The sequence below is a fragment of the Anser anser genome (genome assembly GCF_964211835.1).
Source record: "Anser anser genome assembly, chromosome: 2".
Lineage (NCBI taxonomy): Eukaryota > Metazoa > Chordata > Aves > Anseriformes > Anatidae > Anser > Anser anser.
Window position 1 is genome coordinate 125,316,571 of NC_139721.1, and position 27,492 is coordinate 125,344,062.

Below are 27,492 nucleotides of genomic sequence, written 5' to 3' on the forward strand. Positions count from 1 at the left end.
GTTTGCTTTCTGTCATAGCGTGGCTGGATTGCAGACCGAGGCCATGGTGCCATGGCAACTTTAGTTAAGGTGACAGTGGCTCCCATGCTGTTATGGTATGGGCTTAGGTGGCTGTAGTTTGGGTGGGTGGACAACCAGATGGGTAAAAAGCTGGTTACAGAGGCGGGCGTGACAGTTGGCCTGGAGGCCAGGGGCATGTAGCCTGCTGCTCTATTTAATCTCTTGCTCAGGACCTGGAGGAGGTGACAAGATGTGCTGTTGCTCCCTGAAGAGTGGGCGGCAGCTGACAAGCCTTAGGGCTGATCTGCTGTCCTGTGGGACCTGGCCGGGCTCAAGGAACAGGCCAGCAGGGACTTGTTGAAATGGGGCAGACAGACAGATGTGCCACCTTTGGACGGGAGGGCTTTGGGGGTGCCTCTCGGTGCCCAGAGTCCAGGCTGTGTGTGTAAGGAAGGGTTTTTGCTGCCCAGTGGGGTTGTGCTAAGCGAGTCCACGGAGGTTTTACCAAGACCTGCCACACCGCAGCCCTGTTGCGTGGGCTCTCGCAGCAGACCCTGCTGTGGGGAGAGGTGGGACTGGAGCCCTCCTGCCCCCTTTGTGCCCCCATTACCCCGTGATGCCGCGGCTGGCAAAAGTGTGCGTGTGGCGAGGGGTGAGCCCGGCTCGGAGCTGCGGGGCTGGGGGCGAGAGGGGACCCGCCGGGGGGCGAGGGGAGGCGGGCGCTGCCTCAGGGTCCTCCGGCCCCGGCCGCACGGCGGAGCCCTGCCACCGCCGGGCCGGGCCGGGAGGCGCCGCTGCCCCTGCCCCGGCGGGGCTCGGAGGAAGAGGAAGTGGCCGCGGCCGCGGGCCGGACTCCGGCACTCGGAGCGGAGCTGCCCGGCCCCGCCGAGGCGCCCCCCCGGGCCGAGCCGTGCCGCAAACTTCGCGCCGGGCAGCGGGGCCGTCAGGCGGAGCGGCGCTGCCCCGGCACCTCCCTGTGGCGGCGCCGAGGGGGGGGCGGCCCCGGAGCACGGCGGGCGGGCACGGGCAGGCGGAGGAGGAGGAGGAGGAGGAAGCGCTGTCAGCGGGGCCGGCCGTCTCCGCCCGCCGGGCATCCTTCAGCACCGCCGGGCTGCGCCTCGCCCGCCGCCTGTCCCAGGTACCGGCGGGGAGCGTGGGGGGAAACTTGGCCGGGGGGCGGCGAGGGGCGGCGGGTGCGCCTCGCCTCTCCGCCCGCTGCCTCCCGAAGTTGGGCGAGGGGACGGCGGGGCCGCGCGGGGCGTCCGGCGGGGCGAGGGGAGCCGCTGCGGCCGCCGCTGCCTCCCCGCTGCCGGGCACACGGCTCCGAGGGGACCGCCCGTGCTCCGGGGCGGCCGGGGGGCGGCCGGGGAGGGGGGCGCGTTCCGTGCCCGCCGCCTCAGGGCACCGGGAAGCCGCCGGCGTGCCCGGGGGGTTTGGGCTCGGCCGCGGTTGTGCCCCAAGGCGGGATTAGGGGCGGCCTTTGGGGGTCCGCGGTGCTGCCCGGTAGGGTGTGAGGGCAGGTGGGGTGGTGGTGGGTCTCCACCGGCGGTGAACCACCAAGCGCACCCCTCCCGCCTGGCTGAGCTCCTGTCAGGAGGACCACGGCGTGTGCTTCGCACAGCCCACGCGGGGCTGGAAGAGCAGAATTCACCTGGACGGGCTCTGAGAGCTCCTCGGCCACCCGTGGAGCTGGCAGGGCTCAAGTCGCGGGGGCTTGGCCGCACCTGGCCAAGCTCCGGGGTGCTCGGGCGAAGTTTGGAAGCCGTGTGACGGCTGCGTGCCCCTTCGGGTCTCGTTCCCCTGGGAATCAGTTATGCTTTTTGAGTTAACAGGAGCACAGGACGCTGTCAGGACGTAACCGATCTCCAGTGTACAAGGGAAATCTTTTTGTCTGTTTGCTTTTATGGTTTATTTGTAAGGAATCCATTCCTTTCAGCTTTTGGTGTTGAAGGGAAAAATTACTGGCAACGGTACTCTTTTTCGCAATACCAGTGGTCACATTTGTGTATTTAATTTCTGCTTTTTTTTTTTTTCTAAGGAAAAAAAAAATAGTCGCAGATTGAACGGTTATTTTAGGAATTTAACTTAACCTCAAGTTAGTTACATTAGACAAGGGGCTTTCCACCACTCGAGCGCTGGCATTCCCCCGGTGTGAGAGCAAGAGCGTGGCCTGCGATGAGTGCGTACAGCTGTGACTAAAAACCCGGGGGAGTTCTGAGCAGCGCCACAGGGAAACACGGACACCACGCTGCGTGTGATGTCTTGGTAACGAAGTGACCGCAGCACCTCGGGTGGAAACGCCGAAAAGCAGGATCCACGGCCTGCTGAAGCATAAAAATCAAAATCGGTGACGTCTGTATTTTAAAAAAATAAAAAATAAAAAATCACACTTCCCTTATTTCTTCCCCCAGCTTCATCTGGGATCCCGCAACTTCCCAGCTAGCTCCACGGTCCGCTTCACCTTTTACCCCAAATCACTTTGCCAAGGTCATGCTCCATGGCAAACTAGCCTGAGGCAGTAGGCATGGGACTGTCAGGTCTGTGTAGCCCTGTGTTTCGCCATGGTTTTACTCACTGTCCTTGAAGCTGTTGTGCATACATCGCAGTACGCATCAGTTTTAACTGTCTGATTTCTGTGGGTTCAGGGTGTTGTGGGATTAACTTCAAAGGAGGGCTGGATTCGTACCTAACATTCCTGTGCGTGCTTCTGTCAGGTCCATTCAGTCTTTAATTTTCTAGGCAGTAGACGTTAGCTGCTTTGGTTTCCTTATAAGTTTTCCAGAGTAGTTTCCTAGTCCTTCGTAGCATCCCAGCAGCCTTCCGTCTTCACCTGAAGGCAGCTTGAACGTTTGCAGCCGCGGTATTTCAGAAGAAATGTTACCAGTACTTTGTCCAGTGCTGTTAACGCTTCTTTATCGTTACCAGAAACACCCCACCTAGAAGTATTTTGTAGAAGTGAGAGGAACCATCTGGATCTTTTGCTGTACTGAAAGAAAACATCACGATATCACTGCGTCATGATACGAGTGAATATTAAATCTTTTGGATAACGTCATCGGGTGATGTGGGTAGGGTTAGGAGCAAGGTTCTCCCGTGAACCCACTGTTCTCAGGTTGCTCCCCGAGACCAGCACAGCACTTGTCTTACACCTCTGCCGGTTACCTCTGTCCCCTTTGCTCTCCTTCCTCCCACGCGCAAAGCAGCGTTGGTTCTCTGGAGAGAGCTGGCGGGTGGTGGGCAGGGAGCCTGCGGAGGTAGCCCGGGTACCTGCAGACCCAGGGGTGGTGGAAAAAAAGGAAAGTGGTGGGCGTTCTTCAGGGCAGCAGAGTTGTGTGTGAGGTCAGCCTTGTGAACGCCGTGGTAAAACCAATAGCGCCTCATAATATCTTGTTAAAGTCACGTTATCACCGTGGCATATTATTTGATATGCTGCATGCTGGGACTGTGCTTTCTTCCTGACTCGAGAATGATACTTCTCAGTTCTAACTTTGTTGAATCCATACCGTATTTACCCACAGATTATTTTGTTTTCTTCTTAAAGTTTCCCAAAGCATAGCAAACTCCTGAGGCTAGACTAGCAACGGGCCAAACTGACCAAATGATGTTTTCCTTCTGCTTTCATATAGGCACTACATTTTCTCGTCTCTGGGGGAGACGGTACCATAGCTGGTGCAATTGTTTGTTTTTAATTCTAGCAATTGAATCTGCATTTCATTACGACAGTTCTTTCGGAGTTCTTGGTTTGAGACAAATTACTCCTCCTGATTTGAGTTCTGCTTCTGTTTAGTTGCGGTATCTTTAGCCTGTCTAACTGAGCTTGACTTCTGGCACATTTCACTTTATGCTGGTGTTTCTTGATCTGAGTCTGTAGTTTCCTCTGCTGAGCTTTTTTTCGTGTGCCTTGAAAGCCTTTTGCTTATTCTACCTTTCCTTCTTTATTAGGTAATTCATCTCACTAGGTCTGGAAACCTTCTTAGGAATTCTCTTGTCACTTCCTTGGGTTACAAATTCAGCAGATATTCATATTGTAGTTTAAACATGTTCCAGACCTCCCCTGTGTTCAAGTCCTCCAACTTTTCAGTCCCGTTCATCTCACTAATGAGTTCCCTTAGTTTTTGAGATTTGCCTTTTGAAATCGAAAACCTTAATTGCAGATTTACTTGGGTTGCTCTGCCATTTAATTTAAATGAAATCAATCATAAAGAATAACTCTGGGATTATGTTTTCACCAGCCTTTCTATAAGAAGAGTTTTACTCATCAACTGCAAGTGTAAAATCCTGATATCGCCAGTCAAATCTGCAACTATATGGTGAAAAAATCGCTCAGCTCTGACATCCAGAAATAGATAGGACTGGTTTATGGTACTTGTTCCTCGTATTTTCAGAACAAATACAGGTTCTTTCAAATTACTTTGTAAACGTTTGCTAGTTAAACAGTTTTTCCTACCCCACAAATAAAAATTATCATGATAAATATTGAATATATGCTTGCGCTGTTACCTGAACGGTAATACTGGGGAAAAAGGACCAGCAAGGTCCTTGGTGGGGAATTTCCCCCTTCGTGAGGTAACACAAAAAGCCTGTGCAGTGCTAGACCAGAGAGGGGAAAACACAGGAGCCGGGCTTTATCCTGGGAACCTCTCAAGGGCCATCTTAGCGTACTGTGCTCCTTCCTTTGTTTATCTGCACAGCCTGTTTGTCAGGTCTGGTGTTCCCAATCCCCTGCTTCATTTATGCTTCTCTGCCTGATTATTTTTGCCCTCTTATTCATCTTCTGCTTCGTTGCTTTAACTGTGCTAGAAAAGGTACTCAGCCATAATTTGCAAGCTCTCTCAGGGTTTGTTTGGGGCTGAAGGGGGGACTAAACACTCCAGTGTTTTGCAGACTGCGGAGGATGCAAGAATTAAGTGACCACATGCCAGCAAGTGAACTGAGCTGAGCATGAAGTGCTTATTATTTTGAAAATGGAAAGGTCAGGATTGCAGGAGTGAGGATTTAAGGAAATCAGTGTGTCTCATTACTGCACAACAAATGTGAAGTCCTGTAATTATTTGTAAAAGCCTTCTAGCATCCCTGTGAGGTAGCTAAGTATTACCCATGGAAGGGAGAATCAGGATGAAAGGGCTTAACCAAAATCAGGAGAGAAAGCCTATTAATACATTGCAGTTATCTGGTTTCCCAGCTGCTAAACTCGCCATAAGAACGCCGTGTTCCGTAGTTTGTGGAAGGAACTTCAGCAGTGACTTAGGATCTGCATTTAAAAAATCATCATTTATGGTAAAGCTTACAAAATGAGGTCGCTAGTTCTGGACAATAAACATTTAAAACGCGTTAACGCAAGCAAGCTTATTCTCACTAATTGTGGTTAAAAACAAGCTGTCAGGAACGTCATCTGCCTGTACAGCATGTCTCCTATGGATGCCATTGGAGTGTAAATATTGAAGTCACCTTGTTTAAATTTCAGGTATTTGCGCTTCTCCTTTTGTTGGGCAATATTTGCATATGCACTCATACAGTATGCTAAGCAGCTGAATCCCTTACTATATGTCTTTAAAGGAAGTGTTTAGGAAGCCCTTGCAAATCATCCCTGTAAGTAGTCATTCCATAATATTGATATAGAGTTGAAATAAACTGTTTGGCCAATATATACTTAGCTGATAAGCATCCCTTAAATTGGTCTGGTAATCTATTCAAGCTTCCATTAGCCATGTGGCTCTGTTACGTTTCAGTGTAATTTTCATTATTATTCTTTGGAGATAAATTGTTAGGAGTTGCATGGAAGGAGGGGACGATACGTCATGCAACAAAATTAGCTCTGTTTGTGCTGCCCCCCCCAGATCAGACAGAAGTTAAGCTGTTTTTTCTTCCCTTCTTTGTGTCCTTTTTCTACTGAAGAGGCATCCCGAGCCATTATTAACAAGAAAATAAATGGTTAGCCACATGGTGTTCTCCTGCGCTTGTTGTTGCTCTCTGGTGGTTCTGAACTTGCTGTGTTTCATCTATTTTGAACACAAGCTAGGGAAGTGAGAAAGCAAACCCAAGCTGCTGAAAGTATTTTAACAAAGCTTAGGTTCAGAGATGATGAGTTGAAAACTTGGCAGGTCTCTAGAAGAGCTATAAAAATTTCGATGTTTTATTCAAAACACACTCATTTTCATGGATCACGGAGGTGCTTAAAAATGGAAATACTGTTTTTTCTTCTGCTGACTACAAATTGTTGTAATTTTTTTGACGACTGCTTTTCACGGCAGGAGGTGGTGCCGATCTCAGTAAAACCTGGATGGGGAGGCAGCGCTCAGGGGTCGGTCATTTGCCATGGGAGTGGGGCTCTTCGCTGCTCAGTGATGGAGAGGAAGAGGTGGCAGCAAGAGGCTTATCCCCTGTCTTCCAAGGAGGGACTTCCCTTGGGATGTACAAAACGTGGATTGAGGTTTTGGCCTCAGTTTGCAGAAGCAAGCTGTTCTTTCCCTATTGCCGGTGGGGCCTTTGTTGCCCTCCAGAAGACAAGCTTGGGAATTGGTTGACCGTAGGCTTTGCTGCTGTTCTGCGACTCATCGCAGCTTCCATTTTTGATGTTTTGCAAAATGGAAATGAGATACAGATTAAAAAATCTGTTGTTTGATCGGGGTTTCAGTTCTAGTTTTACCGTGTGCCTGAACGCAAGAATAGTTTTAGAAATCGTCAAGATAATTGAGCACGAGTAAGGTTAATTCACAATAAAAAGTGAGTCTGCAGATGGGATTAGTTTTTCTTGCATGTGTAGCTGCAAGAGCCTGTACTTAAATTTTCATTTCAGTGGTTAATATTCTTCATTAGTTGTTGCTTTTTCTATCGCTCAAGGTATTTGTTTTAAATACGGAACTAGTGGATTGATAAATTAATTTTTAAGTTAACGAAAATGAGAAAATTTGTCTTAGAACCTACTGAAGAACGAAAATATTCATCAATTTTGTGATGGTTTTGAAGATTTTCTAATTATTTTACTGAAAAGTGAGTATTATTCAGTGATCATATTTTGCTTTAATACTGAAAAAAGCTGTAGAACCACATGCAGCTATAGAAAGCCAGGATAAATATAGGTAGTACAGTAGCTTTAAACTTCTGTGATAGCAAAACAATGCAGCTGCTGAAAAAGGGGACTAAAGTGGGTGGAGATTTACTTTGAAAGCATCAATGAAGAAACGTTTCTCACAGCGCTCTTCAATACCTTGAATGTAGAAAATTAAGGAAGGTGAATTGTGTCCCGTTGACAACTAGATTTCTCTGACTAAAAAGCAAAGAGACGTTTTCAGACTTGAGGATGGAAGGGCGCTGAGCAGGAGTGACTTTGCTGCAAAGGAACGGGAGGAGGAGGAGAATAACTACTGTAAAAAGATTTCGAAAGGTGATAAAACAAAGTGTCCCACTAGGAAGTTTGTGGGACAGCATTGAGAAGAATGTGGCGATTCAGTGATTATCTGTCACCCATCCATCATCAGTGTCTTTAGAAATCCTGAAGTATTCATACGCCTCTGGATTTTTTTAACTGACTCCTCTATCAAAGGCTGAACTTTATTTCTTAAGATTTATTTCTTACTGCTGAAGCACTTGAATCGTAATTACTGTGGAGAAGATAGTGATGTTGTGAAACTCACTTTTTCTACTGAAATCTCTTTTTGATTTGAAAGAAAACATCCTTTCCCTCACACTGGGTGAGTAACATAAATACAACCGTCTATACGTAAAGAGTGATGGCAAGTGTTTGTCCTCAAGGATATTAACTGAAGTTTTAGCCAGGCGGTGGGAAGGTGAAAATCACTGTCTTGTAGTAAGCACTCCCCCTGTGAATTAATAGGAAAAATGTGCTTTTGGTCCAGTCCCAAGGGAGGAGGTGTGGTATCTCCATAGGGAATGGCTTGCGTGTTGGCGTGGCTTGCGGAGATCAGCACTCGGATGGGCAGAGAAGGCAGGCCACGTTTCTCAGCGAGGTCTGGTGGAGGAGCAAGGGAGAGCACCCGCAGCTAGCGCTGGAAAAGCAGCCTCGTATGTTCCAGCACTTTAACCCCAATTTAGGAAGGAATGCAAAACTCCCTGTGATGTGAAACGCCGAGTCCCCAAGGTCCCCTCCCGCGGCCCCCGTTGCTGTCCAAGGAATCCCGGGGATGCGCGTGGCTGCGGGTTGCAGGCGCTGCTGCCTCGCGACCTCTGGGATGGAATTTTTTCCTTACGAAACGCTGTCCCAAACACTCAGTGTGCGAGAGTTACAGGGCGTCGCTGGAACTTGAGGGAGTTTGATGCAGCTGCTAACACTGCTACCTCAGTCCCCTAGTCTACACCATATTCATTTATTATTTATTTATACTCATATTGTGCTTTATCTCTTATAATTTTTGTCCCTCCCTCGTTTTTCCTTGTAAAGTCATCTTTATGAAGCGTTGCATAGATGTGGCCCATGACAGTCTATGAAGATCCTCTTAGTATCTCATTAGGCACGTTAATGTACAGCATACATCTGTACATGAAAATAATGGTGTAGACTTGTGCTTATCACATTACACGGGCAAAAGAAAGAAGCTGCTGTATATAAGAAAAATAATTATTTTTTAACGTAGTATGGTAGTTGTCGTTACAAAAAAAAAATCATAGCATTCAAAAATAATAGCAGAAAGTACGAATGGAGGAACAAAGCGGATCCTGAGCTTTTTTAGCCTTAAATTTACAGAATCGAAAAACTCCCCAGACCTTGCTTTCAGACAGAGAAGTGTTTAAAATACCATAGTTTTTACTTTTCTGCTTAAACAACCAGGCGAGGTTGTTTGCTGTTGGATGAATCCCAAAATGCTCAAAGTTCAGGAGCACAAACAACATGCCCATTTTTCTTGCTGCTACAGGCCGTTTTAGCAAATGTTCTTTCTGCTTCCACTTTCTACTGTAGGGTTTTTTTTGAGGTTTGATGTGTTGGTCAGTCTCATTTTGGTATGTTTGCTAGTGGCTTTGTATTAAGGTGTGGATGGGCACGTATGGGATCAGCAGGTGATGCGGCGCTGGGTGGCGTTGCTGATCTTTGGGGCGCGGGGAGGACTGGCCGTGGGTTTTATCGCCAGGTAGTGGGAACGTAAAGCAATAGAGCAAAGTTACAGGGAACGAGCAGAGATCTCTGCTGCAAATAGGGTACTCTGCAATTAGCTGCGCTGGATACAAATGAGGATAAATGGGCTCTCTGGCTAATAGGAAGATGACAGTAAACCGTGCGTGTGATTCGGCTGTGAAAAATGCTAACCCAATTTGAGGCGCAGGGGGCTCGTCATTTGCAGGAGAGGCGGGGAGGCATTAACGCTCTTTCAGTAGGCATTGGCAGGATCTCCTTCTGAGCATACGGTCACCTGTGTTCAAATGGAGAAATGAAAACAGGAACGATGCAAACGAGGGCTGGTGGGGGGATGAAGGGAACAGAGAGCTGCTGTCTCAAGAGTGGCAGAAAAGGCTCGAGCACGTTTCTCCTAGCAGAACAGGAAGCAATATGGTGTTTCTTCTTGAAGGTGGCTTTACAGGGAAATAATGAGGGAGGGACCAAAACTGTTAAAGTGCAATATGAGTGTAAATAAGTACGCAGGTAGATTCCAGATATGTTTGTGCTGGAAATTTGGTGAAAGTTTTGAAGCGTTTGGGGAACGAAGCTGTGGAAGCACACCTTTGGAGACGGGGAACCCGTGCTAGCTTTTCATTCTCCAGTTCAGGCCCGTGTACTGTGTGTCAAGGAAAAGGCAGTGGTAGTTTGTGATAGAAGCTTTTGAGGTGGTGGTTGTTCCCTTCCCAGAAGCGTTGGTTCTTCTCTGTAGGCAGAGACAGGATGTTCAGTGGGTTGTAATGAAAACCTCAGGTGCCTGGCTGGTACATCTTCATCTTCTCGTACTGACTGCTGCTTGAAACAACTTGCCCCAGTCACGCCAGCCTTGTCGAAGAGGAACCAGAGGACTTGGTTTCTCCTTGTAGCATGGGTACTTTCACTGAGTTCTGCCATACTCGGATGAGCCACAACGTGCAGGTTACCGAGAAACCTTTAACATGCAGCCGAAATGATTGTCAGGAGTAATCCTTTAAAAAGTTGGGGACTGGCTGCTTATTAAAGCAACCAGATTTATCTAGTCCAGTTCTGCGGTCGTGTGCCTCTTCTGATTTGAAGAAGTCTTCTACAAAGTGCCATTATCTCCTGTGGCTAGCCTGAAAAAATGAGGTGGAAGGAAATGAGGTGGTTTCCTAGATGCTGGTATTTCTCTGCAAACCTGCTTTGTCTATTGAATTATAAATCTTGTTAATTTGAATGTTACAAAGGTCTGTTTGAAAGACAATACTATATGCTTGCATAGTAACTGCTCATATAAAAATTGCTATTAAGTTGTCAGCCCATATATTAGCAAGTTATTTTGCCTTTTCAGCCACTTTCTATAATGCACTATGTGTCTCCCAGAGTATATTATTGCATACATTTGAAAGATGCAAAATACATGCATTAAACTGTCAGTTTTCCAATATAATGAAAGCATGCCCAGGGCTTGATATGAATGGTATATACTTCAGTTACTATCTGAGCATTTATTCAATTACAATATTTCATATAGTTTGTAGGTAGTTTGCATTTAAAAACTAAAAATCATCATAATGTTATGGTGAATGAAACTGGATAGAAAAAAAAAACAAACACGTTTAGTCATTTTCCTTTTTCCCTTTCCTTGCCTGTTTGCATCAGGAGCTGCTGAAATGGGTTGTGGGTTGAACAAACTAGAGAAGCATGATGAAAAACGACCTGGTAACATCTATTCAACGTTGAAGAGGCCCCAGGTAGAAACCAAGATAGATGTTAGCTATGAATATCGATTCCTGGACTTCACAACACTAAATGATGGTAAGTAAACAAAGTTTTTCTTTAATTTTTTTTTTCTGTACAAATTGGTAAGTTAATTGCTCTATAATGGCTTTAGAATAGCGTGTGTAATAAAGTTTTTAAAATGTCTTTTAGTTTAAGTAAATGCTTTCTCTTCATTCGTAGTGTTTACATGCAGAGATCTTAGAATTTTCTGTGAATTTTTAACCATAAGTATTTGTAGATTCTCAGATTTTAGATTCTATCTACCCACATTTTTTTTTTTTTGTTATTCTAAGGCTGTAAGTTCATTTCCTTAATTTGCATTTTGTCCAGGTTTCATTTGGTAAAGTGATTCAAGTCTGGCAGGTTATATACTTTACTACTCTTTTTTTTCTTCCTCCTCTTCTGCTCTCTGTGCTCCCTCAGGAGTAATTTGAGAGGTTAAAGTTAGTGTTCTCAGTTTTGCAAACTTACCTTAAATAACTCTCACATGGTTACAAATACCTATAGCTGTACTCATGGGTAGAAACAGAGTAATGGAAGACCCTGAAAATCTAAAATATCAAAGAAGTGAGGGTCCAGCTTCATGCAATTTCTACCTTTTTTGATATCTGAAGTAGTTTGCTTTAATTCTCATGACGATCCGTAGATATTCCATTTTTTCTCTTGCTGATTGACATCGAGCATCTCTGCCAGTATTGCTCACACCATCGCCTGTGCCCTCATTCACTTCAAAATTAGCCTGTTCTACCAGCAATTACTCCTCACACCATTTGGAAATCTGAAGCTCGAGCAGAAGGCTGGGACCTGCTTCTTGCTATATATAAAACAACACAGCACCAAAATGTGTTACAGCTAGCTGGCTGGGTGCCAGCTAGAGCCTGTCTGCTTTTGCCCTGCAGTGTGCTGCTACTTCGTGTTGTGCAAGTCAGGTCAAAGGAAAAGCCAAAGCGGTAGGTCTCGCTCTGTGTGAGACAAAGAGTTGCTAGCACATTGTTTTATGTGACACCTCTCTCGGTGCAGTTCAGTATGTCCAACCCCGGGTAACGTGAATTTGTTGTTTTCTAAAACTTGTTGCAAGCGAGCTTGTGTTTTGAAAAAGGTGGAGGTTTGGAGTAGGTGGTTGGACAGGAGTGTGATTTTTGTAGGCAGTGCAGGAGCTGAGAAATTTGTCTTTGCAGACTTTGTGTCTCTCATACTCTTCCATTTGCTGTTACACTAATTGGGATGCACTGCAGTTACTGAGAGCACCAAACAAATTGGAGAGATTTTTTTTCCATGTGTATGTATTACTGTTGTTTCCACATTTATTTATTTTTATTTCAGAGCGAACAGTCTGAGTTTCTATTGCTTGACAGTTTGACAGTTTTCAGAGAGATGGAGTTAGTGGAAATGAATTAGTATCGAGGGCTCGCTTGTATGGGCTCCTCTGTGATGCTTGTTGCAGTTCTGGCTGAATGCCTCACAGGGTTTCATGTGTGCGTTCTCGTGATTCCTCATGAAGGATGTATCTCTGTCACCGTGTGGGTGAAACCGGTACGCTCGATAGCCATGTGACTTGCCTGAGGCACAGAGGATGTCTGGCACAGAGCAAAAAATTAAACCCAGACTTCGTACGTCCAGTTAAGTGGGTAGGTTTGCTGTAAAACATATTTGTACGCTTTTCTCACTCATCCTTGATTGTTTTATTAGGATTTTAGGAGACGTGGTTTTATAGAGACTGTGAATAGAAGTACTTTTATCAAATTCTTTGGTCTTCCAGTGAGTATAAGCTGTTCAGCTCCTACTGAGTTCTGATTTGGCATGTTGTATCCCCATCACTCTGGTCTCTGAAGATACCAGCAGGTGGGCAGTTGAGGAGGGCACGAAGCTGTGGTTCTTGCTGTTTTTCGTAGCTATCACCCATGACTGTGAGCTCTCGGGGTTCTGCAGCTCCCCCCTGTTCATGTCACCAGCTGTATGAAGGCTCCTGGCCCACTACATAGTGTTAGGATGTTCCAGGTTTTTCTCAATAGCAAGAGAATCTCTGATTCCTTTGTATTATTTGCTCAGGAATAACCTCTGCAGATAACCAGAGTTAATGATGAATGCTTCACCTACGCCTGCGTGGATTCAGATGTTTCTAAAAATGAATTGCTCACAGCTGTGTAAAAAGAACATTTGGATTGTGAAGTCTGTTTTCTGTGAATCTACTTTAGCCCTTTCAATGCATATATATCCTGACATCATCTTTTCCACAGGTTTTCTGCTTCGTATGCTTTTTAGAAAAAGCCAGGCTAAATTATGAGTGGCTGCTTGGTATTTTACTGTATCGTTACTCGAGGCCTTATTTAGAACATCAGTGGATCTGGCTCTGAAGATGGTTACTCATTTTTCTCTGAAGCTTCTCTGTAATATTTACTGCTCTGCTACCTGTATCTCTTGCAAGCGTTTAATCTTAATAGTGAGAGGGATATGATTATCTCCACTTTCAAATGGGAGCTAATACACAGCCAGAAGTTTTCCAAGTCTTTAGTGTTTTTTCATGTGTTCCAAAAGCGGCTTTCATTAACTTTAGACGTCAGTGTAGATGCTGATCACATTTGCAGTTTGGAACTGCATGTATTCGCAAATCTAAAATCCAGAAAACCAGACACCGCTTTCCAGAGTGCTGTGTATGTTTTAGCTGCAGTGTTATACGCAGCTAAGAGGACCTAAGTTTTCTTTGCCTGAAAGTGGGGAGATGGTGCTCTGTTTCACCTTGTGTCATCTCTGTGAACTTCTGTAATCTGTCGGTCTGGCAGAAGGCTATGCAGTGGTCAATGTCTTGTGAAAGGCTCTGAAAATACTGGAGTTGGTGTAAGCGGTGAGAGTATGCAGCCAGGAAGATACAGGACATTAGCACTGCTCTGTTGGAAGCAGGATAAAATGCCATCCTGCTGGTCATTTGCTGTGTTAGCCAGAAACTTAGCTTTTCTTTCTGTCTTTGTTTAGTTTACATACATACACGTGACATACACAGCTGAAGGAAGATAAGGCAGTATGCTCCTTTATTACATATTTTTATTCACTTCCAAACTCGAGCCGTGCTGTACACCGAGGCAGATGTCCAATGGCAAATAGTGTTAGATGGCTTATTTAAGTACTGCATAAATAACGCATACATGCAAAAGACTGAATTAAGGTTGCAAGTGTAACCTTCATTCTGACATTTCCCAGTGTTAAGGGATTGACACACTGGAAAGTAAAGCGTCTACAGAAAGACTGCCACGCTTTTAAGAAAAGCAGAGTATGAAGAACCCTTCAGTTCCCATTATGTGCCACAACACTGATAATCTTTGTGGTTGTTCAGAATTAAAACCCTTAGATTTGCCAAACTGTTTGAGCAAGTGTGATAAATGCTAGCGATGTAGGGTTTTCATCTAGAGCAGGTTAGCGCTTGAGGAACAAGGAGCACTTTGCACATTTTTGCACATTTCAGAACCTTGAGGGAAGCCCCCTCAAGGGGTTTTCTCTTGTTGTTTGCTGGGTTTTATCTTGTTGGCTGTACAATGTCTGCTCACGAGCCTTCCCCTTCCATTAAGGTAGCCTCTTGCAAGAAGTCTCAGTCCATCTTCAGTGTCGTCCCATGACAGTATTATCCTGTGTGCTACCCTTCAGTTGTCTGTACCGCCCAAAGCTTATATGGGCTGCTGCTCTCCCACTGGTGAGATCACAGCAGATTTCACCTGAGTTAAATTGGTAAAATCAGCACAGATTTTGTTTAAGAAGCCATTAACGGATTTCTAACTTGGATGGCTTGTTGCTGGGTAGCAACATGCCATAGGAGGTGCAGAGAAAGAGTGGGGCCTTCTCCTTTGTGGCAGTAGTGAGCTGTGAGGTTGTCCCGGCTACAGCGTGGAGCTTCATCCAGCTCCCGAACTGAACCCACCTCACCGTCCTCTTACAAAGTTCATCCCATTACTGAGTCAGTCTTGCTTATCACTGTGCCCTGTGTCAGGTCTCTCTCCAGCTTTCTTCTGACAGGTTTCACCCCCAGTCATTCCTCTGCCCGCTTTCCTGCCGTGCCCCCGGGCCACACCGTGTGTGAGAGACCTGCCCCTCCTGGTGGGGACATGCCACGGCGGCAGGGGAGGCCGCAGGGAGGGCACACATTTCTTCCAAAACCTGCTCTCAGTAGCGTTATCTGCAGGCCCAGTCTTCTCCCAGCTCTCTGCTGGCTAGTCCTTGCTTCAGAATAATAAGACCTTATTCAGCAATAAGCTGCTCAACTGGATGCCTCCTCGCTGACGTTGAGGGGAGACAAATGCTAAGTGACAATAATTGAATTTCGTAACGATGAAGAATTTGAGGAAAGTAAGAGACAGTTGCATCAGATTCATGTTGCAGTAAATCCTTTTGCTGCAAAGCCAGGAGAGGCAAATTAGTGTCTGTGTGTGTATACTTAACTAGAAAAAAACCACCAACACACAAACACTGTATGACGGTCTTAAGTTTAAAAAACAAACAAACAAAAAAAACTTATTTTGCATCCATCACTATATAATAAAAGGAAGTGAATATTGATCTTGTTGCACCTCTTACCTCCAAGGTGCCATATATTTCTGTTTTATTGGAAATAGGAGGTAAATGGCATGTGTACCTAAGGAGGGCCTACGCCAACAAACGGACTAGCCTTAATATAAAGCATGCACGTTTTCAACAGTGACTCTGTGGGGCAAGCTGGTTTGTTTGTTTTGTTATTTGATTTGTAAGAGAAATGTTTAAACAATCTGCGTTCCTGCCCTGTTAGGATCTAATCTACTTATTTTGGAAAATTTCACTCAGAATGACAGATCGTACAGAAACTGAACTCTGCCTCTTCTTCATCCTGTATTTCCTTTCTTCTGTCTCTTTTCAGTTTTGATGACCCTCTGAGAGAACAAGGATTCTGGGTTTCTTCTCAGATTAGGGTAGAGTTGTTTGGTTTGGTTTTACTGACTTGATTGGATCTCTTTTTGCATTGCTTTAGATTCCTATAGTAATGCATTGGCCGGATGAGTTATGACAGGTTTTGGCCTTGAATAAAGTTGGCATGAAACATATGCTAGCCATGTGATGAGAATGAAATGGGGATATAAATTTTTTTAAATGGGGAAAGGCTATAGTCTGAACAAGCCATTTGTGCTATAAACCCACTAAAATCCAGATGTTTTGACTGATGGAATGAAAAACAACAATACTTCACATGTCCCAGAGAAGTTCTGAAGTCATAATGTGAATACAAGGGCATATGGTTTTTATCCTTATTGTCAATAATTCTTCTCTTTAGTGAAAAAAAAAAATATTTTAAAAGTAAGGTTATTAGTTATATTTCAACATTTCCACCCTATTTTTTTTGCTGAAGTGTTTTAACTGTTGTTGCCTAAGGACTGTATTACCAGGCCAATGCTCCTTGAATAACAAACTTACTACACACTTACTAAGCTTTCTGATTTGAGGCATTTTTATATGTATGCATATATATGTATATATAAAAAATATATAAATTTGTAAGTGGATCTGTCTTTCAAGTTCTGGCAAGCTTCTGACTACTATACAGTAATGCTTTGGGCCAGTTTTGCTGCTCAAAAAAAAAGGGTAGTTAGAGCTTTATTACAATTGTTATGGCTGGGCTTTTATTGCTTTTTTTCTAATAAAGGCACATATGGGTTAATGAACCTTTATAAAAGATATAATTATATTAGAATCAAAATGTAAAGAAGCATTTCAATATGGACATATTCTTAATATAGGATTAAATTTCAGTTGTGTGTAGTCTACGTAGTTAATTTAATCAAAAAAACCTCAGTTGTTCCCTCAGAGAGGGGAAAGAATAATCTGATTGGAACTTGGAAGTGTCACACAATGGAAAGTGTGCAAGCTGGGGAGAGAGAAGGCATTTTTTCCACAGAATTTGTATGCATTTTTATCAGGAAATTGTTTGCTACAAAATGTAATATGTGTTGTCGACTTCAGTGCTTACCATCTTTTCCTACTGGTAATTTTTATATTACGTTAAGTAGTTATTTGTGCCTTGTTTCTGCTTTCTGTTTCTCTTCACCATTCATCTGAGAGAGGGAAAAAAGCAGAACAACAACAAAAAAACCTCTGAGCAAGTGGCTGTATATCTGAAAAAAGACCCTGCATTTGCAGGTGTTCTTATTTGATTTAAGACTAGTAAAAGCAATTGTTTCTCCATTGGTGAAGTTATTTAATTTCCTGTTTTCATTTTTGTAAGCAAAGGAACATAGATGAAATTAGCATTCCAGTTTTGTATTTCCAGTTGCCTGGGTTAGTTACCATCATTTTGTCCTCAGGAGTGATGAAATAAAATTAGCAAGGCAAAATATTGTTAGGTTATTAATGGGATGTGATAGCTTGAACCAGACTGTATATCGATCATGTACGACAGACTAAAACATTGCTTGAGAGGATATTAATATATAACATATTAAGAGCAGTAAGACGATGAGCAGAAGAGGCCAATGGATTATTTCTGTGTATCTCAGATTCTGTTAATGATTCCCCTTCATTTCAGCTTTGTGCATATGCAGATCCCATTCAACTTAGATTTTTTACACATGAAAATATGCATATGATAAAAAGAATCAGCATAAGGGCTTTGCTGGGTCTGGGCTTCAGTCCTTTCCATTAGGACTTTCCAGCCAGGAGGGCCAATCGTACCCTGGGATGCACCAAGCACGGCATCGCTAGTCGGTCGAGGGGGTGATTGTCCCGCTCTACTCTGCACTGGTGCGGCCCAACCTCGAGCACTGTCTGCAGTTCTGGGCACCACAGTACAAAAAGGACATTAAACTGCTGGAGAGTGTCCAGAGGAGGGCGACGAAGATGGTGAAGGGCCTAGAGGGGAAGACGTATGAGGAGCGGCTGAGGTCACTGGGCCTGTTTGGCCTGGAGAAGAGGAGGCTGAGGGGAGACCTCATCGCAGTCTACAACTTCCTCGCGAGGGGGAGTGGAGAGGCAGGTGACCTATTCTCCGTTATCACCAGTGGCAGGACCCGTGGGAACGGTGTTAAGCTGAGGCAGGGGAAGTTTAGGCTGGACATCAGGAAGAGGTTCTTCACCGAAACGGTGGTTGCACTCTTGAACAGGCTCCCCAGTGAAGTAGTCACTGCACCAAGCCTGTCTGAATTTAAGAAGCAATTGGACTGTGCACTTAGTCGCATGGTCTAAACTTTTGGGCAGACCTGTGCGGTGCCAGGAGTTGGACTTGATGATCCTTATGGGTCCCTTCCAACTCGGGATATTCTATGAGTCTATGATTCTATGATTAATGCAAATGTAAAGAAATGATTTTTTTTGGCTTCTCTAAAGCATGCAGGTATTTTGTTTCAAATGAATTGCAGTCTAGTAATATGTAACCCTTCAGGGCTTGCCACTGTAAGTCACAGCAAAATGAAATGTTTGTGCTGTAGCAGTTTATAAAACTTACTTGCGTGTCTTGGGAAACTTGCAATTTGACATAAAAGGAGCATTCCATATGTTAGTAGTTTAATAAATATAATAAATTACATCATAAATGTATTTGCTTTATGGAATTGTTAGAAATAACTTGAACTTCTTTACTATTGTTGGCTTTTAACTAAGGATCCATAGCTTGAGTACAATCTGTAAGAGATATTCCAGTTTCTAAATACGGGCTTTGCTTTCCATAATTATCTTATATAGATTTTTGTTACGGGAGACCATATGCACATGTTATTGATGTACAGATATAGATATGCTTATACATACAGAAGAGAGAATGTGTATGTAATGTATGTGCCCACATATGTATTGTATGACATTTATATTATTGGGATGGGTAATACATAAGGATATGAACATTCAGCCTGTTAGGTTTTGCTTTATGGCTACACTTAATTGTGCCACAACAGCAAGTATGAAGAGCTTTATCTAAAGTCATACAACGACTGCGACAGAACTGGGAATAGATCCTGTTCAATCCACTGCTCTAGTTGGTAGATCATGGCCTTAATAACACTCTTCTCACAGAAACTAAAGCAAGAAGTTGGTCGGTCTTATGAATTAAGTTTCCAAGCCCATATCTTAATAGTTACATAGCCTTTACGTGTACCTTTCAAATTTCAAATAGAAAAAAGTTGCAGGTATTGCCTGTCTCCTGAAGACCCAGCTGAACTGTGGCACTGCTATTTTGTGTTAGAATAGGCTAGATGGAAGCTTAGATACAATATGGTAAGTGTATTAGAAGTATCAAATATGTCAAAGAATGTGCATATGATGTGTTTTGGACTGATATTTTCAGCTTGTGATTGGAAAAAAAAGATTTCTTTTAGGTACTGTTACGGAATCTCACCCCAAGTACATCGAGCAGTGTAACAGCCACTTTTTCTACGTGGATTCTGCCTCTGTGGTTCGGCAACGGGTGCGTGCAAATGCAAAATGGACAAGGGAGGGAAGGAACATCTGCAAGATGTTTTCTATTCATGGATTCCACTCCGGAAAAAATATGGGTGCTGCAATAGTCATGTTTGTGTTAGCTTTCCTAGTCTGTATCCATTCTTAGACTGAAGAATGGGTAGCTACAATACTCCATTCTTACCATGTAGTTGTCGATTGTATCTACTCCGTTAGCTAAAGCTTCTTCTTAATGCAATTACCGAATTCTTACAATAGATACATACCATACGTCATACATAAATGAATGCTAATTGTAATTCACTCACATCACGGAAAAATAGTTACAGATCTGTCTAAAAAGAGCTCTGAACTTCCAAGAAACTTTTCCATCCTATCAGCAACTAAGGAATTGCACATGATCTTTCTGAGTGGTCTTGTCTTTTCTTTTGCCTCTGGCTTTGCACATTTTTCCAATCTTCATGTGGTTTTCATCTCCTGATGCTGTTCAAGAGCCAAGGAACCAGATTTGGCAGTCTGCGTGGCTGGTAGACAGGCGTTTCTGGTGGAATGATGAGATTCTTCAAGCCAGATGAGCCTAATCCTGTTTTCTAAGAAACAGAACTTCCCCTGTGTTTAACTGGGACACACAGTGGCTTGTAACTTTAAATAATAAATGTCTTGTGGCTTTATTATGGGACAGAAGTGATGAGGCACGATCTCTGTAGTAACTTGTTTAGTCTTCGTATGTCTTGTTACTACAAATTTCTTGACATCAGCAAGGTAAAAGATGATACACAAAATCTGTGCAATCTTTTAATTTTAATGCAGTTCACAGTCATTGACTTTGTAAATAAGTGTTGCTATTTGGCTAAAAGCTCATGCAAATTTTAAGTTTGGAATTGGTTTATCGTGAGTGGAGGACACCTCGTTTGAGAGAAGAGAGGAATTGTTGGTGTCACCTGTTCTTTACTGTGGGAAGTCACTTTTCTTAATTGTACTGAAAAGAAAACGCTGAGTAGATACACCTTGATTGTGTGGTATTTTCTTCTGTTTGCATTAATTTTTCTAATATTCCTATAGGCAGGATAAAGAATCTTATTGTCATGGAAACTGTGGACATTCAGCTATTTCACAGAACCTGTAACAGTTTTTTGGTGGGTCAGACCCCTGGATCCATAGCTCTGCACTGGCCAGTGTCAGACTATGCATGTCCCAAGCAAGTACTGTGGCGCAGGAGGAGGTCGCTGCAGGGCTGTGGCAGGTGCTTCTGAGGAGTTTGGACCTCATTAATTGCATTTTGAGGGTTTTACTTTGGACAGGAGGTGGTGTGCTCTTCCTGTCAACGGAACATCCTGCTACATGTGCCTCAAAGCCATCTGAAGGAAAGGTATCTTGTGACAAATGTCTGCTTTTTGGTTCACGAGCCCTTCTTCTGGGGGCCAGTCTAGCAGGTGCCATTTTGTCCCCGTGTCCATTTCATGCAGTTAGTGGTAGCTTGTCATTGTCTGAACCAGTGATGCTTGTAAAGAGATTTCATGTGCAGAAAGCAATCTAATTTCTGTTCTTACTTCTGTTCCTGGTTTGTTTCTGTTCCTGCTTTTTCACACATGCTATGTGACTTTTTCTCCCCACTGGCCGAAGATGGAGTTGAGGCCATAAAGATGGCTTCCTTCTGCAGCTGTGGCAGCTCCTATGTAAGCACACACCAGACGAGCTGAACTCCTTGTGTTCGAGGATAAAGACATGGACCGTGTGTTACTTTCTCGAGTTTTCCCTGTTGTGTGTGTGCTTTGCCCTTGTTCCACTGAAGGGTGTGGGGCACAAGATTGGACTGGTAGGGTTGGTTCTCTGCACTGAGGTTGATTTGGTGGGTCAGAACTCGCAGCTGTTCCAAGCTACTGCCATGACTGGATGAATTTCGGGTGTTTAAACCTGCTCTCAAAGATATGGCTGTTGCCCTATGGAGTCTCATGCTTGCAGTACCTACTGGTCTGTGGCTAACCAGTTTGGGGAGGGAGAGTACATCTATAGTGGGTTAAGTCATGACCAAGGTCTCCAGTGCCATCCTCCAAATCCTGCCTTCTCACAGATGCACAGCAGAGCTGTGTCTAAAAATGAGGAGATTCACTCCTTTCCTACTGCCGTTTGACCACTTACTCCTTCTAGATGGGCAAAGTCACTCTCTCTCTTTTCTCTCAATGCCCTTTTTGACCTTTTCTTCCTGTTCACAGATGGCTTTGGCAGCTGTCTCAATGACCCTCAGGAAACCTCAAGACTGGGGATTGGGACTGAGTTAGGGAAAAGTGTAGTTGAAAACTACCAGCAGTGCACCACACAGGATAACGAAGGGGGAAGGGTGAATTTGCTCATACCCTGCTTTTCTGAGAAATGACGAAGGAGAACTGACAAAGGGAGGAGTGGTAAAGTCTGCCCTGCTTCCGTGGCTTGGAGAGGAGACAGTTTTAAGGATGTGGAAGGCAATGCAGACTGATTAAATCCTGCAGTATGGAGAATAATTCTTCCCTATTCTTAGCAAGGTAGCATTCATTTCTCCACGGGTAGCATCTATTCCTTCTCTGCTGTCCTTTGCAGAGGAAATGGACTGCCAGTTCTGTCCCTAGGCTTCTGGCTGTACCTGCTCCAGAGGGTCTTCATAACCAGAATCCCTCAATCCTAGGAAGTGCCTCCACACTCTTCCGCACAAGAATGCAGCAGCCAAGAACTGTGTTGGCCGTGTCGTGAGCCTTAACATCCCTAGCCCATTCTCCCTGCCATAGCTTTCTTGCTGCTGCACCCCCGAAAACAGAGGAGCTTGGGAGGTCTGTATTCAGAGAGCTGGAGCCACCCCGGCCTGGACCCATGCTGTTGTAGGTCATGGGTCAGGAGACCCCAAACACTGTGTGGAGCCAGTGGTGTGATGTCAGCCAGTAGATCCCCTGCGTTTGGGCAGGGAAGGGGCCTCGCAGCTGATGGCCCCAAGAAATGTCTTGTAAAATAGTTTTTGTGGTGAGACTGATGGTATGCATTGCTTTTTGTGCAAACCTGAGGCTTCATGCCTGCGATCCACCATGAATGTTATTCTTCCCCTCCACCTTAACACAATGTGTAGAGAAGCAGTTCTCCAGGTTGGAGTCATGGGCTGTGGCAAAGAGATCTGATGCTGGCCATGACATGGAGCTGGCGCAGGATGGTTCCCGCAGTGTGCCCTTGCAGGTCTCACTGACAGGCTCCCAGATGTGGTGCCTGAGGCTTCAGTCTTCCCTGGCTCTCCCAAATGAAGAAGCTGGGTTTCAGAGGGTGAAGGTCCAACTAGGCAGCAGATTTGGTGAAGTGCTTTCACCTGAAGATCTGTTCAGTAATAGAAGCTGGGCCACCTGTCCAAATGTGGTTGTTGCCTTTGGTTGCAAGGAAACCGCCTTCATCATCTTAAGCTTTACATGACTGCTGGTCCTTTTGTACACAAAGGCAGTGACATTGACAGCTCCGGATAATGTCACTGAGTTACCTTGTGACTGAGAAACTTTGATTTTCCCTTGGTAGAGGCTGACAGGCAATGTTGTTTCCTTAAGGCCCTGGGTGGCACCACGCTGGATCTTCAGAGTGGCAGATGTCACCGTGGGGAAAGGACAGCAGGAGGAAAGAATGTGCCATAAAATAGAAGGGGGTGAAAGAGGAGACAAGGTCTTCAGAAAGGAGGGGTCATCTAGAGGAAGCAGAGCAGATAAAATAGGGAAAGAATATTAAGAGACAGGCAAAGCTGAACACACGAACTGCAAACCCTCTGGGGTGATGGGTGACAGTAAAAAGGGAGGGACAGATATCATTTGACTTGTTAAGTGACAAGAGACGACACGGCATTGCATGGGTTTTCAGTGTTTTGAGACCTCTGTTGCCGGAGGTATGCCTTCATGTTGGGTTAATAGTGTTGTGTTAATAAAAGTGACACCCGGCGAGGGGCTGTGGCTGTCATTCTGACAAGGCTTGCTATCGAGCACTGCCTGAACAGGACCCGTAGCATCGTGTGCAGGCAGGCACGTGGTCTTGGACTGAAGAAGACAATCTGAATTTCTGGGTTCAGATCCCTTTTGGATCTTTCATGATAACTTGTGTTTTGTTTTGTTTTTAAATCTGAAAGTGGGATGAAAAGCAGCCCCTGAATGTACTAGACTTGTTTTATTACTGAACAGTGAAAGGTTACTTTAAACCTTAAAATGCTATAATTTCTAGGGAAGTTCAGCATTCAATTTCATTTTGTCTGTAGAATAACCTGAGAACGTTTAGGTAGTTTAAATCTATCGCATCTATTGTGCATGGAAACTGCAGAATTTGCATTTCCATTGCCCGGTTCTGTAAATAGGTAGAACTGTTGCTTTAGCAACAAGCATAATTGTGACTACAATTTAAATTAAGGTTATGAATATTGTACTCAGCAAAATAATGTAGCTTGCAAACTTTAATCATTGTGTTTCAAGTGTTAATTGTATTTGAGGTTAGTCTCTTATGGCATCTGTGTGGGTTTTGTGTGTGAACGCCTGACCTGTGCTTTCTTTACCTTGACTTCTTGTAGAGACAATGTCTGTGGTAGCTATTACCTACACAAGACCATTGTTTCTGTTTTGCTTTTCAAAACCTCTGTGCATTAGGTAGTTTAGTAAGTGTTCTGTCTGTACAATGTGTAAGTGTACTGCCAAGTACATGTCTTGTATTGGGCCTGGTGTAACGTGCCTTTCTCCATTAGGCTTCAGCTTAATGTTGAGGGAGTTCCAGGTACATCTGACTCCTGCCTACCACTCATGGCCAGTCTGCAGCAATTTCATAACTCTGTGATGTAATTTCTTGGTGAAATCCTGTTTAAAAGTTACTCTTACACCTGTGACGTATTACAAAGCTGATAAACATTGATGCAGGCCTCCAGACTGCCTCATCATTTAAGGAGAGGAACACAGTCTGGAAGAATTGCCATGGCTCGTGTGGAGTACAAGAACTCACTAGCATTTGCTCAGCACTGTGCTAGTCTTGCTTCCAGTTCCCAGGTGAACTCCTTTGCCGCTAGTTCAAGTGTCCTGGCAAAACCTTAGCGTGTGTTGCATGTTTTTGTTCTGTAGCTTAAACACAAGTCTCAAGGACTTGGTTTTGTCTTTCTGCAGCTATACAAATTTGGGATATACTGGACTTGGGAGGAGTCCCGGTGACATAATTACTGCATGAAATTGAGGCTTGCTTCCTATGATAAAACTTGCACACCCAGCAAACTCTTGGTTTGTGTGCAGTCATGCTTTTGCAAGTGACTTTATACTTGTGACACGCTGTACTATGTGATAAATTTAAGATTAGCAGCAGTGTGATGGGGTTTCCCAAATGTAAGGTGACACGCAAGAGTTTTCAGCTGAGTCCAATGCTTACTCAGCCACTGTAGGTAGCTGCTGTGGCTCTTACTGGTAAATGTTAACCCTGGCATTGTGGTAGGGTTTTGTACAGGAACTGCAAGCTTAAGGCTTTCCAGCCATTTTTTTTTTTAAAGCCTGCTTATTCATATAAATGGAGCTCTGTTTAGTTAAAATTGTAAGGACCTCTCAGCTTCCTTCCTTTCCTTTCCCCCCCCCTCCCCAAATAATCATCCTCTCAACTTGAGACTTGCACTGATTAGCTACTTTTCTGAAAGAAACAGTCCTTTTCAAGGAGAGGAGAATCTCATTAAGCCTTTGGTGGGAGCTGCAGCTCTTGATCAGCGCACTAAAGACAAGCTTGACAGTCGTCAGATGAGTTAAGAACTGCAAAAATATTACCTGTCTCAGTTAAACAGTCATCAGTTGAAAGAGTTCATCTCATTCTGAGAATACGGAGGCTTCCGCATACTGTGGCACATAAAAAATTAAAGACATCAAGGATGTGAGAAGTCCTAAAGGTGCCATATGTTTCCGAGTGATTTGATAAAAGGCCTTAAATCTGAAAGAGAATGAGGTATGAGGTTTACAAATAAATAGATGGAATTTTGAGAAAGTTAGAGATAAGCCAAGATATAGTTACTGGTGAAATATAAATAAATATCAGTCCACTGCTGTAGTTCCTCAGTTGCTAAGCCCTTTATTGGTGTTCTTTTATTTGAACAATTGTTTCCTGAATTTCTTAATAACAACCGATACAAGAATTGACAAATAGTGCTAAATTGCATGGGTTAATTCACTAGCAATTATTGTACAGATTATTAGTAAGCAAAAAAAAAATTAGCATCTACTTTTATCTCAAATCACAAAACAAAAGAACAAAAAGAGTGACAGAAAAAATGGTCTTTTGTTAAGTTATTGTCTCATAAAGTTTGGAACCGTGTCAGAATCGCTTTTTTGTTTTGGTTTGGTTTTGTTGTTTGTTTACTTGGGGATGCTCAGCTCAGATGCAGCATCTGTCTTTCTCTGCAGTCCTTCTTCTACCCGATTTTTCCAGCTGGGTTGAATGCCTTGATGAAGCCTTTCAAATGATCAAATAGATAAAATTGTACATATTCTGTGGGATTATTTCCATTGTTCTTCACCACATGCTCACTGAATAAAATACTTTATAATTCTAAGACTTTGTTGTCAAGCTGCACTCTTGCACTACTTGTCGGCTTTGTTGTTTGTTTTTTCTGTTATTGTAAATTTTGGGAAAGATTGGTCTGCTCATCAACAGATACTTCCAGGGAACCCTTCCAGAACTAGTGATGGAAACTCAGGCCACTTCTTTGCATTTTTTTAAATCGCTGTAAGTCGTTATTTAAAGGTCCTAACCATGTAGGAAGACTATTTTATCAGTGACATTTCATTATTAGAGAGTAACAGGTCTGGCTCTTTTTGACCTAGAAGGTCTTAGAAATGATTCTCTGTTTTGCAAAATACGTTTAGGAGTGGATAGAAGCAAAAGCATCACGAATGTGGGCTGTCACAGGGTTAGGAGCCAGAGCCCCTTGAGGCCGCTTGTGACTCCTCTTTGGGCTGCGCTGTTAGGGACAGGGGGCGGACGGCGTTGGCTGAGGCACGGAGGCACAGTGCTGTGCCCACTCCCACAGGTTTGGTCCTGAGGCACTGTCCGTGCCAGCGGTGGCTAACGAGAACAACAGCAAACTGTTCTGTTGTTGCATGCTGGCTCTGAATACTCATTTTCATACACTACTGAGCCACCTTTGAAGTATACTTTATATACTTTTTAAAGGGAACTGAGGATTTGACCTGTTTATTTGCTTGTGTACTTATTATTTTATCAGTAGGAATGTGCATTTATGAAACAAGCTTTTTTGCTGTGGCTAACCTCCCCAAAGGGACCCTATCCAGGGGGTAAGGAAAGGTTTAGATCTTAAGACTGTCTGCATAATGCTTCATAATTACCACCTTCATACCATCAAAGAATCCTGTCCCTGTTGGACAGGACATCTGTTACATCTTTATTGCATGCACTTTTTACTTTGGGATTAGATGGTAATAACTTCGTTAACTCATTCTTCGGCAGCCGTGAAGGTAAGGTGTCTCTGTGTCTTCCATTTCTAGTAGATGTGCTTTTCCTGACAATTACGCTGACTCTTTGACACAGAAATAAAGTTATAATGATGCCTTCTCATAAGCATTTGGGGGAAATACTCGGCTATTCTTCCAAAAACTTGCAACAACAACCATTTTATTGCAAAATGAAAAATAATTATAATTCTGCTTTGGTTGTTTCGTTCCAGTGATAGGCGAGTTTGTGGCCATTTTCCCATGACCCACATTAAACAATAGATTTGCATGCTATCAGTATCGCTGTGTGGGAATTCTTCACTTAAAAACAGAAACCGGCCGCATTTTTCTGAAACGAGGGAGTAGGAGTTCAGATTCTGGAGAGTGACAGGAAAATTTGCTCTAAGCAAAAAAAGCAGGGCTTTTTTGCCAAGAAAAACTTTTTTTCTGTAGTAAATCCATCAGCCATGCTCTAGCAGACTTGCTTAAAAAAACAAAACAGTACTTTTGGGAAGTGCTTTGTTAACTTTTAACAGCCTTTTCCACTACTCTTTGGCTTTCTATCAAGCCTTCTTGCCAAGTTGAAGTGATGTGGTGTGTTTGGCAGTGACATACTTCTTTTAGGTGCCAGTGGTGAGCTATTGCTTGCTAGTCGTTTTCAGTGCTCTGTGAAAGCCTTATCACTGCTAAATACGCCGTTAAAGGAGTTAGAGAACGCAGTATCCCCTAGTGCTTTTTGCAGAGTTCTGCTTTCAGGTCCTTATTTTTAAAGGTGTGGGTTGTTTTTTCATTTTTTTTCATTTT

The 27,492-nt window shown here is 43.9% G+C and overlaps 1 protein-coding gene across 1 annotated transcript in view; it reads left to right on the plus strand.

Annotated features, from left to right (window-relative positions):
• The first annotated feature begins 811 nt into the window (after positions 1-811).
• RFTN1 (raftlin, lipid raft linker 1) overlaps positions 812-27,492 on the plus strand; it is a 96,298-nt gene continuing 69,617 nt past the window's right edge. The window contains exons 1-2 of the mRNA XM_083825120.1: positions 812-1,138; positions 10,727-10,882. Of these exons, the coding sequence (XP_083681246.1) occupies positions 10,738-10,882 (145 nt within the window). The 5' untranslated portion in view covers positions 812-1,138; positions 10,727-10,737. The remainder of the gene's footprint in view (positions 1,139-10,726; positions 10,883-27,492) is intronic.